Source organism: Amborella trichopoda, chromosome 6, assembly GCF_054954075.1.
Source record: "Amborella trichopoda isolate Santa Cruz 75 chromosome 6, AtrichopodaSantaCruz75HAP2 v2.0, whole genome shotgun sequence".
NCBI lineage: Eukaryota > Viridiplantae > Streptophyta > Magnoliopsida > Amborellales > Amborellaceae > Amborella > Amborella trichopoda.
In genome coordinates this window covers 51,040,497-51,059,254 of record NC_142341.1, presented here as the reverse complement: position 1 = coordinate 51,059,254, position 18,758 = coordinate 51,040,497, and the positions used below count along the sequence as shown (strand labels likewise).

The 18,758-nt window shown below is 33.5% G+C and overlaps 2 protein-coding genes across 2 annotated transcripts; both read left to right on the top strand.

Annotated features, from left to right (window-relative positions):
- The first annotated feature begins 1,306 nt into the window (after positions 1–1,306).
- On the top strand, positions 1,307–7,437 carry LOC18448709 (UDP-glycosyltransferase 74E2). Its single transcript, XM_088870910.1, is given in 5 exon segments — positions 1,307–1,344; positions 1,406–1,580; positions 6,460–6,558; positions 6,642–6,911; positions 6,913–7,437. Coding segments are annotated over 5 exon segments (1,107 nt in total).
- A 2,427-nt stretch (positions 7,438–9,864) lies between these two features.
- Positions 9,865–10,422, top strand: LOC18448710 (UDP-glycosyltransferase 74E2). The gene has a single exon (XM_006858771.3). The coding sequence runs from the start codon at positions 9,865–9,867 to the stop codon at positions 10,420–10,422; it is 558 nt and encodes a 185-aa protein (XP_006858833.3).
- Positions 10,423–18,758: the final 8,336 nt, after the last annotated feature.

The window sequence follows — 18,758 nt, the reverse complement described above, 5'->3', positions numbered from 1 at the left end:
ATTGCATACAGCAGCACACACAAAAGCCCCTAGGATCCTCGTCTCTTTCAAATACCCGTGAGCGGCCGTGCATCAATTATTGTGATGTTGGAAAGCCTTTTAATTTTGGAAAAAGTGTATATAAGGTTGCAACCGTAAAATATAAAATTAAAGATGCCCTTAAAAACTCATCGTATTTTAAATCGTCAAAAGTAGACTTCTATGCACTTTACGCACCTTAATTTGTTTTAGCATATTTTTTCTCAAAAATAAAATTTTATATCAAATATCTCCTTACAAAAAAAGTACTTTTTTTTTTTTTTACAAAAATTCCTTTCCTATACATAACAAATCATTTTCATATCCTAATAAATGGAAAAGCTCCCAACCGCAGTAATATTATGTTAGACTCATGCATTCTGGCGGATCAGAACTGTATACTACCGGGCCGCCTATGCTAGTCACAATTTTGCTGGACCATAGCTCACAAATGCCGAACCGCTCATAAATCTAGAAACAAATGCCGGACTACACTTGTAAAATGCCGAAACGACCTCTTCCAAACGCTAGACCGCCATGGTGAAGTGCCGAACTGTTCCAAATCAGTGACTTAGTGCCGGAACGCCTTTTCCAAATGCCGGCGACTATATTTTGGCCTCCTTTTTTTTTCCAAATGAGGGGTATTTTAGCCTCATTTTTTTTTTTTTTTTTTTGAGTTGAGGAGTATTTGCTAGAAAACATGGTTTTGAGGAAAAAGTTGTTAGAAAAAGTTAAGTTGGAGGTTGATTGCTTAAAAACTCTATTTTTGAGAGTTTTATGCAATTTTTCCAAAATTTTATTCCATAATATTAAGATAGGTCATTATATCTATTATACTTTTGTAATTAAGAGTTTTACTTAAAAGCCAAAATAAATTAAAATTTATAATTTGGTAGTAAAAATTATGCTCTACTTTGATAAAATTGTCAAATTTTTAGAATAAAATAACATATTTGATTTAAAAAATAATTATACACGTATGTTATAAATTTTGCATTCATGTTGTTTCCCACTATTTCTTAAAGCTACAGAGTTTACATAAAAAGTTATTATTTCATTATTTTAATGTTATTTTCAAATATTTATTTAATACTTTAAATTTTTATATATTTCATCAATTAAAGTTTAATAAATGAGTTTAAAATTATCAAGTCCGACGGTTTTGTTCCAAGGCGCTTAATTTTTAAACCTTGAGGGAGAAACACGGACAAAATCAGAAAGCAAAAACTTGGACCAATTTTCTTGGATCTCACAGTAACCAGCACCAATGTAATTCCAAGGGTAATCCATGACAGTCACATTATTTGTCTTTATGAGTGAGATCAGGTGGGTTAGGTGGTCCATAACTTGGTCATTCATTCTCTCTCCTGCGCCTCCACCAAACCAGCAAAACACGCACAGAGAATGGAGGAAGAGACCCCAAGAGTGTTCATGTTCTACTTCTTCCCTATCCAGTACAAGGCCACATAATCCCATTGCTCCAATTTGCCTATCGCCTTGCTAGCAATGGCATCTGGGCCACCATCGTGACCACGATTAGAACTCTAAACGATTTTAACAAGGCAGACCGCTCCCCTCTTGCCTCCACCCACATGTTGATTCAAATTTTGAAATATAAACTCTTTTCATTCTTCTAATGAACAATCGTAAAAAAGATAAAAAAATGAAAACACAATTTAAAAAGTATTTTTTTAGCCCAATTAACATAGGCCGTTCATTTTGGTAAGATGCTTAGATCTAGGCTTTAGAAGGATTTTTTCATTTTCAATTTTTTTGGATGGCTATATTATTATTAGATGAACAATGTTAAAAAATAAAAAAATGATTTTGAGTTTATAAAGGCTAAGATTTTAAAATTCACAAAATGAATAGTCTAGATTCGTTTGTGGAGGGGACTCATTTTGAACATATCTAGGGTTCAAATTGAACTTTTGTGTTTTTGGGGATTGATTATTGAGATGAAGAGAGTGTGTATGTAAAATTTGGGGTCATATAAATACCACAAACATGGTTTTCTAGAAGTGTCATTGCATTATACTATAGTATAACCGTTGCATTTGATCATTGCTCATTAAAATCTTACCATTAATTTTTTTTTCTTCAAATGACCTAAATTTTAAATAGCCCATCAAATGACACGTCAAAATGGTTTTTAAAATTATGGAAATGCGCCTACTACGGTAAAATGTTAAATAGTTCAAACATGAGGAGTATTTTTGTGATAAATTTTCTGTAGTGAAAAGAAGAGAGAGGGAGTAAGTGTACAGTTTTGCTCCTACCAGAGATTTGTGGGGGAAAAAGTAATCAACAGCCTCCTCATTACCTTGGACCATTGACTTGTAAATAATTTACAAGAAGCAGGTCACGTATTCCACACACAATTTGTCTCCAAGTTATGGGTGATATGCACTAAGCTTTTAAAAAACGTCCATAAAAAAAAAAACAAAGGAAACAATGGACACAAATGAGAAAGTAACGGAGAGATATTTTAAATATATAACATTTTGTTAATGTAACACAAGGACGGTTATTCCAAGTTAGGGAGTCATTTTTATTTTGAGTGCGGTTTGTATTTAGCCTAGGCTCTAAACAATCAAATTAGAGCCTACCTTCAAATAGTATCGAGAAATATGGTTTCAATACTGGAAATCTTTGTGATAGCTTTAAAATAGATTTTCATATTTATTTATAAAGCTTAAAGATTGAAAAAAAAGTGTGGATCGACAGTTCTAAGAATACTTGAATATTGATGGTCCAAAAATACGTTACGAAATACATTATTTCCAAAATTTAAAATCCATTTTTTTCTCATGTCTATGCATTTTGATGTCAAGATGATCAATTTGAAGATATTTGATCATCAAAACAACATCTTCTAGTGAAAGTTTTGATGCAGGCTCAAATTTGATTGTTTAGGGTATCGGCTCTATATAAAATTTTTCCTCTTATTTTTGGGCCTAAAACAACTCTCTTTCCATATGAAAAGCCAGCAAGAGAAACAACTGAAAAGGTGAAGACCCATCAAACAATTTCAACCGTTTTTATTAATTTGATAGGGACACGGTTTTGGTTTTGGTGAGTCCGCCAACTCACGAAAACAGGTGAGTCTCCGCATGCATCAGACATCCATATTAGATATGAACGTCAAAAAAAGGTTCTTTACTATGCGTCAAAAAAGATGATGGAAAATAAAAATGTGAAAAGTACAATCTTGAACTTTGTAGTTCAGATTAACCAATCTTGAACTTTTTGATCCAAAATCTATCTTTAAAATAGATTTTGAAAGGGGGACAAACTTCAATAGGTGAGTTGGCCGACTCACCGAGCAATTTGCAATTTGAAAATCATTGTTTTTTTTTTTTTTTGGGAAATTATCACAAATATACTTTAATTTTTGCTTAATTAGAAAAAACTCTCAACTTTTATAAACCTCGTCCACACCTTTTTTTACTCATTTTCGAGATTTTTTTACCAAAATAATCTTCATGATAGTCGTATCACCGTGAAGCACCATTATGGTACTTTAAATACCGTAATGTTTAGCGCATTTTATATGACACTTCGAATACCGTAAGGTTTCGAACGTTTGTTATGGTACTCGAATTACCGTAATACTTTCACACATATATTATGGTAGTAAAATGTACCGTAAAAATAACCATAATTATTTATGAACTTCTCCTGCCTTTTTCACGTTTTTTTATCATAAAACCCTATATCTTCCCATCCCGCTCTCTCTAACTCTACATCTCTCTTCCTTTACTTTTTTTCACATTATATATATATATATATATATATATATATATATATATATATATATATATATATATATATATATATATATATATATATATATATATATATATATATATATATATATATATATATATATATATATATATATATATATATATATATATATATTATAGGGTTTTTTCATCATTAAAACAACATTTTCGATAGAATTTTGAGGTGCATATGTGATACTACTTTTTAAGGTTGCAATCTATATAAACTTTTTCCATATATATATATATTCCCTATTCACCTTCTCTCTCATCTATTTTCTATTCTCTCGTTTATTTCTCAATCTCTGAACGAGGTCTCTAAGAGCTATTACCCAATCCGCGAGCATCAAATATACACTCCAACACTATTTTATAGGTATGTCATCAAAATCGTCAGGCTTTTAATTATATTTCCTTGGATTTGCGATGTGAACATTTTACAAGAAATATTATGTTGTTTTGTTATAGTACTTGAGTGGTTGTAATTTTTTTGATTAAAATATTGCATAAATAAGTTTTAGATTTGTATTATATTGTGGCATTTGTATCGCAATCTAATGTCCCTCTAGAATGCAACCTCCTCATTATATATAAGTATTCTGAAACTTCTCAACAATATTTTATTATTGTTTCCATCCGAAATTTCTTTGCCGTAATTGACCTTGTAGGTAACAATAATGGGTGACAACGGAGTGAAAATTGGTTTGCACTTAGGTGGTTCTTTTTAGATGAAATCTAATGACGTATTTTCTATGACGGTGGGGACATGAAGGTTATATTTTTTGGAAGATCATATCATTCGATCAAGTAATGCTCACTTGTCAAGTATTTGACCAAGTAATGCTACTACCGTGTGAAGGTTATTTTAGTAAAAAAAAATATCGAAAATGAAGAAAAAGGGTGTGGACAATGTTTATGAAAGTTGAAGGTTTTTTTTTAAATTAGACAAAAATTAAGATATATTTGTGATAATTTCTCTTTTTTTTTTCCTTTCCCTTTCTTTAATTTTGTTTATGAAGTGAAATTGAAACCCCATATAAAGGGCATTGCCGTTACATAATTGTTATTATAATGAAAACAACATCCGTTAGTGTTATTGTAAGGACCGTTTTCTACATCCACACGCATTGTCTGTACATGTCAAAGGGTGGGAGTTGTTAAGATTCTAACGTCAATTTTTTCAAAGAATGAGGTTTCGATAAGACCTAGGCTTTATGAAAACAAAACAACGCCTCACCTCAAATCCTCGGAAACTACTTTTGCTGACAAAAATCTCTATGATGGTTCAAAAATCAATTTTCAACACAAACAATAAAATTTGAAACTCAAATATAGGTATAGATCTTGTGGATTTGTGAACACTTATTTTTAAAGTAAAATAGACTGTCTAAATAATTTATTACAATATACACTATTTTTAGAGCTTGAATCCTATTTTTTTTCACAATCATAATGTCCCAGTCCAGATGATTGATGTAAAGGTTTTCCAATGTTTGACTTGCAATTTTTTATTGAGTTATTTTAATAGGGTTGCAACCCTATCGAACCATTTTCCTTTTTTAAAAAGGTAAAGGTGTGCGTAGGTCTGGGGCTTTGTAATGGCTTCTTCAAGTGGCAGTTTAAAAAATTGTCAAAAATTTATATTCCACCTCCGGAAAAATATAAGAAAAGTCATCGCAACCTCGATAGTCATGGATCTTAGAGAAAAAAAAAAAAAAAAATTATTGTAGCTTATAGTATGTTGCCTAGGCCGTCTATTATCAATTCTCCCAAATACATCATATTTGTGATAACGGGTAAAATTAAATTTTCAATCCATGCAATGTGTTTCTGGTGCCAAAACTGTATTTCCTGCTAGGGTTTTGAGGTGCATCTTTACTTCTTTGTCGTGAAGCTTGGGCCTTATACTAAGCGTACCCTATTTCTTTCCGGATATACTGTGAGTACATATACTGTGCTATACATTTACACCTTCGGGCAAAACATTTACTAGGGAGGCTTTTTTTATTATTATTACTTCAAATTATGGATCCATCTAGTTATAACTAGATTATTATTTTTGAATAATATTTGAATTATTGAACATCTAGACCATTCCTTATAAAAATTAGATGGTTCTAGAAAAATATTGGGATGCCACTTTTTTTTAGGGACAATGAGAGTTAATTTTTCTGTTTCTTTAAAGTTAGTTGCATGGCTCTAGAGATCATATACCCAAAATTTGGGATCTAGAGTTAATTTTTGTTTCCTTTTTCATACGGTTTGTTGCGTGGCTCTAGAGATCATATACCCAAAATTTGGGATCTAGAGTTAATTTTTGTTTCCTTTTTTTTTATGGTTTGTTGCGTGGCTCTAGAGATCATATACCCAAAATTTGGGATCTACACGTTATTAGTAATATAAGTTTTGCATGAGGGAGTAGAAGGATAGTATACCCCTGTAGGAGTAGGAAATCTTGTGGCTTTACTGCCACGACCCTTTAAAGTGGTTAAGATGCATCATTTGGCAGGTCAACAAGGCTTCATAGGAGGACAATCCAAATTTTTCTTGCATCCTTCTCTGTCCTGCACCAAGCTCAAACGAGCAAAACAAACCCTAGGGAATGGAGGAGGAGAGGCTAAGAGTGCCCATGTCCTGCTTCTTCCCTATCTAGCTCAACGCCACATTGGATGACCTCATAGCTCGACTCAATGCACAGAGTTCCCGACCCGTCTACCTCATCTATGACTCGTTCCATACGTGGACCTTGAATGTAGCCCATGCCCATGGTATCCTAGGAGTCACCTTCCTAACACAGTCTTGTGCAGTAAGCTCCATATACTGTCGCTACCTTAGGGGCGATCTCGACATGCGAACAGGACCCGATGCATGTTTTTGCTTCGGGGATTGCCACCACTGGGCTTACAAAACTTGCCATCGTTTATTAGCAAGGTCGTCGGTAATCCTTTCTACCTCAAGTTGTTGTTGGGCCAGTTCAAAAGCATAGAGAAGGCAGATTATGTGCTCAAGAACTCATTTGATAGCTTTGAAGGAGAAGTGAGCAAAGAGATGGCAGAGTGTTGGTCTCCGAAGATGATAGGCCCGGCACTCCCTTCCGCCTATCTAAGAGCCACAGGGACAAAGAGATAAGCAGGGGAAGCTTGCAGACTGTCTCAATTTGCTGGATCAAAGAGCAACCAGATCAGTAGTGTATGTTTCCTTCGGGAGCATGGCTGTTTTGCCCACCGAGCAAATGGAGGAGATTGCTAACGCCTTGGGCTCGAGCAAGCGGCCTGTCCTATGGGTGGTGAGGCCCCCCCTCGCACACCTAAAGGGCGGGAATTCCCTCCTAGAGGGATTTGTAGAGGCCAAACCCGAGCAAGGGCTCGTGGTGCCGTTGTGCCCCCAGCTTGATGTCCTAGCACATCGAGCCATTGGTTGTTTCGCGACTCACTGTAGGTGGAACTCGACATTGGAGGGGCTAGGAGTCTCCATGATCACAGCTCCTCTGAGGAGTGACCAACCGACGAACTCAAAATTTGTTTCTGACGTCTGGGAGATGGGGTTGCGAGTTGGGGTCGACCAAAATGAAGTGTTTCGCAGAGAAGAACTGGAAAGGTGGCCATGGAAGGGGAGAGGGGCTCTCAGTTGAGGGAGAATGCACAGAAGTGGAGAAACGTGTCCATAACAACGACGTTTCCAGTTTGACACAATCGGAATAAAAAACAACAGATACAATGGACAAAACGGAGAGATGTTTTAAAGGGAAAATTACACGTGTATCTATTATATTTTAAGAGTTATTACAATTTCACCAAAAATTATCCTTTATTACTACTCTACCCACTTATACAAGTTATTACAACATTTTGTCAATAGTTTAAAAAAAATCAAATTGCCTTCTTCGGAGTTTTCAAAATCTGAAATTTATTTTTGCATGAATTGTGCATGACTGAATTTTTTGGATCTTCAAATCCAAAAATTTTTAAATTTCGGATTTTCAAAATCCATAAATCACAAAGCAAAAAATCTACAATTTTGAAGTCCGAAATGTTTTTTATTTCCAATACTTTAGATCAGAAAATATGGAATTGTTGGACTTTAATAGTCCAATATTTATTTATTTATTTAGGATCCAAAAATAAGAAAATTTCGAACCTTGAAGTTTCGAATTCATTTTTTATTTCGAATCTTGAAGATCCCAAAGTAGGGCAATTTTGGAAAAAACTCTCAGGGCTCCTAAGAACGGGTATACATGTAATATCCAAAATTTTGAATATAATAAGTGAAAATTTGAAGTAAAATTGTAATAACGCATAATATAAAGGACACATGTGTAAATTTTCCTTTCTAAAATATATATTAGGGAAAACATCTCCATACACCATCTTTTATATTTCATTTATCAGCAGACCCAAGGCTCCAAAACATATCTTACAGCATTGAGATCCCATGTAGTATATCTTCTATCCCTGGACCACATTTACCTCTCTTTTTAGCCCAAACAAAAGTTCAAAATTTTTTTTTTTCTATTTCTTTCTAAACCCCTTCTCTCTTCATGTGTTTCTCCCCAAATCTCTCTAATTTTGTTTCAAATATTGGATCTCTCTAATTTTGTTTCAAATATTGGAAAAAAAATCGTTTTTTTTTTAAGAGAGAGAGAGATTTGGGGAGAAACACAGCCTGAAGGGGTTTAAAAACTCTATCTTCCGGTGTTTATCCCTTAATATCTCTCCTTTTCTTTTTTATATTAGAAAAATATCTTTAAAAAAAGAGAGGAGAGAGGTTTGGAGAGAACAGAGAGAATGAGGTTTAAAAAGAAATAGAAAAATTGATGTCTTTTTTATTTTTGTTTAGGCTAAAGAAATATACGATAAAGTTGGTCGAGAGGTTAAAAATATAATACATGAGGTCTCTATGCCACAAGATATGTTTTAAATCATTGGATCTATTGAAAAATGAAAATAAAAACAATGTATACAGGGATATTTTCCCTATATAGTTATTTATCTCCAAAATTTGAGATCTATACCATATTACTAGGTGAGTACCCCCGCAAGAGTATGAAATCTTTTGGCTTTTCTAAAACCTCGACATGGACTGCCATGCCTTTAAAATGGTTAAGATACATCATTTGGCAACACAACAGACGATCAACCATGCTCCATAGGATTGCTTTCACCCTCCTCCCTCCTACACCAAGCTCAAAGGTGCAGCACAAACCCTAGGGGAATGGAGAAAGAGAAGACTAAGAGTGCCCATGTCCTGCTTCTTCCCTATCCAGCTCAAGGCCACATAAACCCACTCCTCCAATTTGCCCATCGCCTCACCGCCAACGGCCTGAGGGTCACCCTCGCGGTCCCGATTCGATGCTGCAATGATGTCAACAAAACCGACCCCTCGGCCCTCACCTCCATTAACCTCGAATTCATCTCCGATGGACATGATGGTGGCTTGCCATCGGATTTCGATGCAGAGACTTATGAGGCCGAACTCCACCATGTCGGGTCACAGACATTGGATGACCTCATAGCTCGACTCAATGCACAGGGTTCCCGACTCGTCTGCCTCATCTATGATTCGTTCCATACGTGGGCCTTCAACGTCGCCCGCCCATGCCCATGGCATCCTTGGAGTCGCCTTCCTAACACAGTCTTGTGCGGTAAGCTCCATATACTGTCGCTACCTTAGGGGCTATCTCGTCGTGCGAACAGGGCCCGATGAATGTTTTTGGCTTCCAGGTTTGCCACCGCTGGGCTTACGAGACCTACCCTCGTTCATTGGCCGGATCGCAGGTGACCATTTCTACCTCAACTTGTTGTTGGGCCAGTGCAAAAACATAGAGAAGGCAGATTACGTGCTCAAGAACTCATTTGATAGCTTAGAAGGAGGAGTGAGCAAAGAGATGGGAGAGCCTTGGTCTCCGAAGATGATCGGCCCGGCACTCCCTTCCGCCTATCTAAGTGGTGAAAATCCAAGAGCCACATGGACAAGAGATAAGTAGGGGAAGCTTGCAGACTGTCTGAATTGGCTAGATCAAAGGCCAACCAGATCAGTAGTGTATGTTTCCTTTGGGAGCATGGCTGCTTTGTCCGCCGAGCAAATGGAGGAGATTGCTAGCGCCTTGCGCTTGAGCAAATGGCCTTTCCTATGGGTGGTGAGGCCCCCCCTCGAACACCAAAAGGGCGGGAATTCCCTTCCCGAAGGATTTGCAGAGGCCACCTCCAAGCAAGGGCTCGTGGTGCCATGGTGCTCCCAGCTTGATGTCCTAGCACATCAAGCTGTTGGTTGTTTCGTGACTCACTGCGGTTGGAACTCGAAACTGGAGGGGCTAAGCCAAGGGGTTCCCATGATCGCAGCTCCCCTGTGGAGTGACCAGCAAACGAACTCGAAATTCATTTCTGACGTCTGGGAGGTAGGGGTGCGAGTCGAGGTTGACGAAAATGAAGTCCTTCGCAGAGGAGAACTTGAAAGGTGCATAAAGGAGTTCATGGAAGGGGAGAGGGGAGATCAGTTGAGGAAGAATGCACATAAGTGGAGAGATTTGGCCAGGGAAGCTATGAACGAGGGGGGAAGTTCTGATAACAACACCAAAGAATTTGCAGCCATGGTTTCCAATGGCCACTTCAACAAGTAGGATATATTTTCATGGTTATGTTTTGCATAGCCAAATCTTATGATGTCTTCCATGTTGTAATATTGGAAGCTAACGGTACAAAGTTATTGTTTTATTTGTAACAAGTAGTTTTTAGTGGTTGGATCAAGGAGCAAACGTAGCATTTTGTGGCCTATTTTTCTTCAAAGGATCGTATATCAGAAGACCCTGAAACAACAAGGTTCCAACCGTCTTTAGCTATTAGATGTAAAATTTTTAGAATAATATAAAATAATGAAATTTCTAAAAAAAATATAAAATAGTGAATTCGTTTCAAAAAATTTGAAGAATCAGTTAGTGCCATATTCCTAACTGATTGATTTCACAAAGATATTGTGACCTTGAACCAAAGGTAATTGGTCATATTATTTTCTTTTTACCTTTCTAAAAGTAAATTTCCTTGTATTTTTTGTTGGCCGAACATTTTTTCGGCAGCAACTAGCCAGGCCTGGTTGGGCCAAGGGTGCCTTGAGCCTGGGACTTTAGGGCGGAGGCCTGGGTAAAGGGACCACAACTCATACTTGGTTCTACTCTTGGGCTAAGTGGTCGAACCCAACCTTGTTAACGGGTCAGGCAAGCTGGCCTGGGCTAGTAGATATTACGTATTTTTTAATTGGCGTTAGGGTGGAGGCCTGGGTAAAGAGACCATAGCTCATAGATGGTTCGACTTTTGGGCTAAGTGGTCCAACCCAACCTCGTTAATGGGTCAGGCAAGCTGGGCCGGGCTAGTAGATATCATTTGTTTTTAAATTCATAAAAACAAAGAAAAAGCTGGGCAATATTAGGCCAAGATCCCCATCTGCCTAGACACTGGTTTGGATTTCAGGCCTAGGCTTGGTCCTCGGGCCAAATTTAGTGGCCTAAGATCAGGCTGGGCAGACAACCTAGCCTCATTGACTCCTTTTCAAAGGGTGCAGTTAGCACAAGGGCACAACTTTATGATACTATTTGTGCTCCCTTATCATAATCTGAAAATCTATATATGTCTCTGATTATGAATTTTGAAGTTCCAAAACTAGTCAGATTTAGGAAATTCAGGAACATTTAAGAACAATCAATGATGAAAGGAAATTCATGAACATTTAAGAACAAGCAATGCTGATAGGAAATTCATGAACATTAAAGAACAAGCAATCCTGATAATGCATTATAAGATGTGTTATTTTTAACCTATTATTTTTTATATCTACAATTATCGAAGTCGAGATCATCAACTTCATAATATTTGGACACTAAAACAACCTATTATGAAACAGTTAGAGAAGCACTAACATTGACTTTTTATGTATTAGAAAGGGAGAGTCAAGCTAGCATTTGTTACTTCAGGTCTCGGCATTATAGTTATCAAGATTAAACCCGATCAGGTTGTCTGATAACCCATGGGCCAATGCCTTAGCAGGTGTGGTCCAAAGCAAAAGTCCAATTTGGCTAAAAGCCAACCAAAATCAATGTTTCATTGGTTTTAGTTCATTAGACTATCCAGTTTTTGACCTATTTGTCCCATTAAAAAATGTTGGGGGATTTTTTAAATATATATTTTATTTTAAACTATAATTCCTTCTTTTTTGTTTATTCTTTAAAATCTGATCCAACCGATTCGACTAACGATCAAACCAATAAATAGACTAAACTTCTTCCCCATTTGATCGCTGGTTCGATCCTTATAATACTACTACACATCCATTCTCAAATGCTGATAAGGTAGATGAAGAAATCCTATACCATCAGACACTCAAGTCGCAGCTCATCTCTACTACGCGTTAATCAAAAGAAACATCATATATTAGCATATATATATATATATATATATATATATATATATATATATATATATATATATATATATATATGCGACATGTATTATGGTGTACAACTACAATTAATAATCAACCTCTTTGTAAAGAGCAATGATCCAATACAATGGTTGTATCATAGTATAATACAACGACACTTCTAGAAAACCATGTTTGGGATATTTGTATGACTCCAAATTTTGCGTACACTCTCTCTTCATCTCAATAATAATCCCCAAACAAAAAAAAGTTCAAATTGAACACTAGATATGGTCAAAATGAGTCTTCTCCAAAAATGAATTTAGACCATTCATTTTGTGATTTTCAAGATCTTAGCCTCTATAAACTCAAAATCATTTTTTTATTTTTTAACATTGTTCATCTAATGATAATAAAGCCATCCAAAAAAATTGGAATGAAAAAAATCTTTCTAAGGCCTAGATCTAAGCATCTCACCAAAATGAACGGTCTATGTTAATTGGGCTAAAAGAGTGTATATTTCAAAATTTGGATCAAACAACTGGCCATAAGATGGTTTTTTAAGATTGTTGCATCATATTAGTATGCAACGGTTGCATGAAATCATTGCTCCTTTGTAAATTATATGGACCAAAAGCTTTGGGGCTTCCAAGGGAGCATGCCGCCTATTTACTCCCGAGGGCAAACTTCAACCTAAGAATTTTTTTAAGACCTCAAATTTTGGGGACCTAGCCTTCTCAATCCATATAAAAAGTTTCTATATCACTTTCCTGTGGTCTGGAATAAAATAATGCCTCGATATTAAATAGAAACAGTCTAATTTGAAGAGTATTAAAAAAACCAAAATTCAAATTTTTCTTTTTTCGTTTGAACATAACATCGAGTGATTTTTAGGTGGTTCTCGAAATTTTGAATACAAAATCTTCTCAAATAAATCTTTTTGGTTGACAGATTAATTGTATAGTATGATACAGCAGGACCATAGTTGTCAAAAGGTGTCCCACTCGAAAAAGAGTTTTTGGGTGTGAGAGAGCGATTAAGATAGATTTAAATAATGCAAAGAGGGATTTGAATAATGTGAAGAGCGATTAAACCCATATTTCCTTGTCTCGTTTTCGTGTGAAAAACGGAATGAATTTCATACCAAACCGTTTTAGTCCAAGTCTTCAAAAGAGTAGGTAAATCCTTTTAGTCCAAGTTTCAAAAAGAGTAGAGTGACTTTTCTTGTCGATTTGGAACTCCCTTCCCTTTGGTGCACTTGAGAAGCTGGTTAGACCACGCAAAGAATCATCATTCGAGAAAGCATGCATGGTATTTCAAATAGGGAAAAGTCTATATAAGAGCGAGGCCTTAAACAATCAAATTAAAGCGCACCTCAAAAATTCACTAAAAGGGGTTGTTTGGATGCTGAAAAACCTTCAATTTAATCATCTCGACCTCAAGACATATGGAAATGACAAAAAATAGAGTTCTAGCCTACGAAACAATGTACCATATAATATGTTATCTAGACCGTCGGTTTTTCAAGATTTTCAAGTGTTCATAGATCTCCTCGATTTGTAGTTTCTATACGATTGCAACCTTAAACAATCCAATTAAGGCGCAACTCCAAATTTTATCATAACATATAATTTTGCTGTAAAATATTACTAAGATTATCTCAAAATCTATTTTCATATCTAATTATAAAATTCTGAAGTTAAAAAATAGTTAAAATCAAGTAGATCTATAAACACATGAAAATCTTGAAAATGGGCGGTCTAGATAATGTGCTGCAAGATGCACTATTTCTGACACTTAAAATCTTCTTTTTTTTTTTTTCATTTTCATACATCTCGATTTCGAGATGATCAAATAGAGGTTTTTCAACATTAAAACAACCTTTTCCGATGGATTTTTGAGGTGCATCTTTAATTCTACATTTTAAGGTTGCAACCTTATATAATTTTTTTCTTTTTTTTAATCTTTAAATTTTATAATCAGAGATGAAAATAAATTTTTAGACCATCATAAAGATTTATGATACTGAAACATGATATTTCGAAACTACTTGAAGGTGCGGCTTACTTTGATTGTTTAGGGCCTCGGCCTTATACAAGCCACACCATAACTACTCTTAGTTGTTAGATTTAAAGTTGGACACATATTGTAATTAAAAAAGTTCAAATATTTTTTTAAAAAATCGAACTTGGAATATATTCCAATTATTAGATCTTATTATTTGAATAATAAAGCTTAAAGGTGATAATGGCCTCTTTGTAATAAAAATAAATGTCAATATAATATGTAGTTCCCTTGTTATATCTATACTATATTATATATTATTAAACTACAATTAAGGGTTGTATACATGTTGCATGAATAAAAAATAAACATATCTCTAGAGGTTGTAATATGAACTCCAAATAGATAAGTTTATGACATGATGTACCGTATATTTATATTTTTCAAAAATAACAAATCTTATAATAGAATGGAAGAGAATTTAGGAAAAAGGTATATATAGAATACATATTGTATGAAAGTGAAAATAAATATAGTCTAATGTATATCAGACTATTTTATTAAAAATATAATTCTGAAATAAAATATTAAATTATAATATAATATTATTATATTATATATTACATTATAATATAAGAATATTAATATTAATGATGATGGTGATGTTTTATAATAAATGTTTATCTAAAGGGAATGATCCTATGTATTTTCAATACACCGTCTTGCAGTGTATTAGAAAAATGCATGTGTTTTTTAGAAGCATGAGACATATAATTAAGTGTAAATAAAAAACTCTAAAAGCATATAAAAATTAAATATTATGCTTCCCGAAATGAGATATCGAAATATTGGTGTTAACAAATAAACTATGGAAAAATATGTAAAAATTTAAATGTTATACCTCCCAAAAATCAGGACTATGTTAATTTTTACTTTTTAAATATAAAAAAGCATCAAATATTGTGGTCTGGGCCATTGCCACCCATGTTAAAAGGATACATTTAGTTTAAGGTTACCTTCATGGCAGTTTGCACCACAAAACCCTTTATCATGACCTAAAAATCTATTTGGATCTTGAATATGAAATTCAAGGTTTCAAGAATGGTACAAATTTGAGGAATTTGTGAATACTTAAAATCAGATGCTCTAGATAATATGCATGAGCTATTTTTAAAGTTTTCGTGGTTACAACGACTATAGTAATCAATATTACCATTAAACAAGTAGCAGCTTGTCCATTTTGCACACTATGACCTAGCCCCTAAGGGGAATGCTTTCTATACGTCCCATGTAAGATAGAAGATATATGCTTCTCCTAGCATCCAGCGTAGAAGATCTATGCTTCTCCTACCATCCAGGTGTTTAATTTTGATCAAGTGAACCACTCATCATTTGATTTTATATCTATTTTATTTTTAATTTTTTATACAGATTTTATGAATATGAAATTTGGTACGTTTCATCTTCTCATTAGGGCGCACATAATAAAAAAAATTTAAATAATTTTTGTATAAAATATAATGACCAAAATACATTTAAAAATTTTCAGGGGTATTTTGATCATTTTATTTTATTGGGATTATTATTTTTATATTTTTTTACAAGTGCGAGTTTAATAGAGGATTGGATGCCCAAAATTTGGTGTCAAAATGTTTTATATAAAAAAATATTAAAAATAAAATAATGTAGAGGTGAACTTGTGATTTGAGCAATCTTAATTCTCTGTTAAGAATGACAGTTGGATAAAGGGCAATATATAAATTTTATGTTATAGAGGAAGCATAGAAAGCTTGCCTTGCCCCTGTGACTTAATTTTGAAGAATGGAAAGGCATCCAATATCCAATGATGTAAGCACTGTTTTAAAACTTGGAGATTGCTAACTCGGATTGGGAATTAGATATGATAAAAGGGTGCACTTGTCATACGGATGCCTCTGTAGGTGTAGAGGTACAGTGCCCTTCAAATTTTATCATGTTATATAATTTTGACATAAAATGTTATTAGGATTATCTTAAAATCTATTTTTATATCTAATTATAAAATTTTAAATTTCAAGAATGGTTAAAATCAAGTAGATCTATAAGCATATGAAAATCTTGAAAATGGACGGTGTAGATAATATGTTGTAAAATGCACTATTTCTGAGACTTAAAATCTTTTTATTTTTCATGGTCATACATCTCGATGTCAAGATTTTTATTTTTCATGGTCATACATCAACCATAGAGTTTTTCAACATTAAAACTACCTTTTCTGATGGATTTTTGAGGGGCATATGTAGTTCTACATTATAATGTAGCATCTTTATATAAACTTTTTCCATGATAAAATCAGTTCTAGGATTTATCTGCACCAACCTAGCTCCCATTTAAAACTCTTGTTTTTTTCTTTTTTTCTTTTTCCTTTTAAGGTTCTCTAATATTTTTTTGGGTCTCCTAAATCCCACATCATGAACCCTATTTTAATTTTAATTTTAATTTTAATAATTTATGTATCACTAATTCAGATTGATCAAACTTATGCAAATCGTTAATCCAATGATTTGACATGGATCAGTGGGGTGAACAATCCACCCATATATTCGAGATTTGAAAAATGGACAGTTTTGCATTATATCTTTATATCTACTTCTATACTAATTTAATTATAGTTAAGGGGTGAATACATATTTGCTAAAATAAGATCATCTTTGATACACATATTACACACCTATTTTTAAGAGGTAAAGAGAGAGAGAGTACGTACCTATTTAAATATAAAAAATAATATTTAAGAGAGAGAAAATGCTTGCCATGTTCAAGAGAAGAAAGATATTGTGTTCGTGGGAGGGAAGAGAGAGATAATCCCATATAACTTTCTATTTTTAAAGGGGGAGAGAGAAATCTAGTGTGCCTAATATGTATCTTTAAGGCTTGTTTGATTTCCAAAAGGATTTCTTTCCTCAAAAAATCTTTTCAATTTTGTAAAAGTTATGTGTTAGATGGGTAAGAACTTCTATTTCTTTCTGAAAGATATCTTCCAACAAAGTTTCTATCTTTCATGTAAAAGTTTATATTTTTAGGTAGGAACTTAAACTTTCATAAAGTTTTTGTTGATTATTGCTCTTGGTGATCACTATGCAATATTAACTATTTACAACATAATATATTACATAATATTTTATTTATATACTAAATAATATATTTATTATGAGTAGTGATCGTATGAGACCTTCCCACACCCATGTGTGTGGGACTCCAAATGATCACTATTAAATTTGACACACATCTCTAGAAAAGTTATCACATAGGTATGGGACTTGACTTTTTTAAAGATCTGTGCTAAATTTAATAGTGATCCTTTGAGGATTTACACATGGGTGTAGGGGGTCTCACAGGATCATTACTCATTTATTATATAAGTTATATTTTAATATTATATTATGTAATATTAGATAATATATGCATAACATAAATACATAATATTTGTATTAATAATATGATGTAATATAATATTTTATAATATTATATTTTATTATATATCATATATTTTATTAATGTAATTTGTATTATAGCATTTATTGATTATGTAGTATATAGTATTTATATAAGTAATGATGAGACCCTCCCACACCTATGTGAGTAGAACCCCAAAGGGATACCATTAAATTTTGACACAGATCTCTAGAAAAGCTATCACATGAGTGTGGGACTTGGGTGAATGGGTTTATTGATAACTTTCTTAGAGATCTGTATCAAAATTTAATGGTGATCATTTGGGGTCCTACTCACATGGGTGTGGCAGGGTCTCATAATATCATTACTCGGTTTATATTATATATATATAATATAATATATGAATGTTAATTTATATATATATATATATATATATATATATATATATATATATAGAGAGGAAAAGTCTTCTCAATACCTATAGGCGAAAATGACTAGTGATTTCATCTACTCTCATCACCATCCAAATTTCATCATGCGGTTACAATTTTTCAGTAGTTTTTTATTTTCATTGTTTTTCTATAAATTAGAACTACTTGAAATTAGGAGGGTATGTACATCTTACTGAGACACATCTAATAAAAATATATAAAAAAATTATTCGTAAAACAAATTGACCAAAATTTTTGGAAGGTATTTTGAACAATTTTTTCAAGTAAAATATTTTTTTATATATTTTTCTAAGATTTCTCTATTTTTTTATGAATATATGCTTTAAATTTTAAGTTATTCTGACTTGTAGAAAAAAAATGAAAAACGAAATACTACCGAACAATGGTGACCACGTGATGAACTATGGACAGTGATGGAGGTAGACGAAATCACTGTTCATTTTCACCTATAGGCGTTGCGTAGTATTTTTCATATATATATAGGGTGTGGTTTGTATAGAGCCTAGGATCTAAATAATCAAATTAGAGATCCTACCTTCAAATAGTGTCAAGAAATGTCATTTTAATGCTGAAAATCTTTTTGATAGACTTAAAATATATTTTTATCGTTAATTATAAAATTTAAAACTTAAAAAATAATGTAAATCACATAGAT

What these genes read in the sequence shown, in the direction of transcription:
- LOC18448710 (XM_006858771.3), top strand. Translation starts at nt 9,865, where the DNA reads ATGGCTGCTTTGTCCGCCGAGCAAATGGAGGAGATTGCTAGCGCCTTG.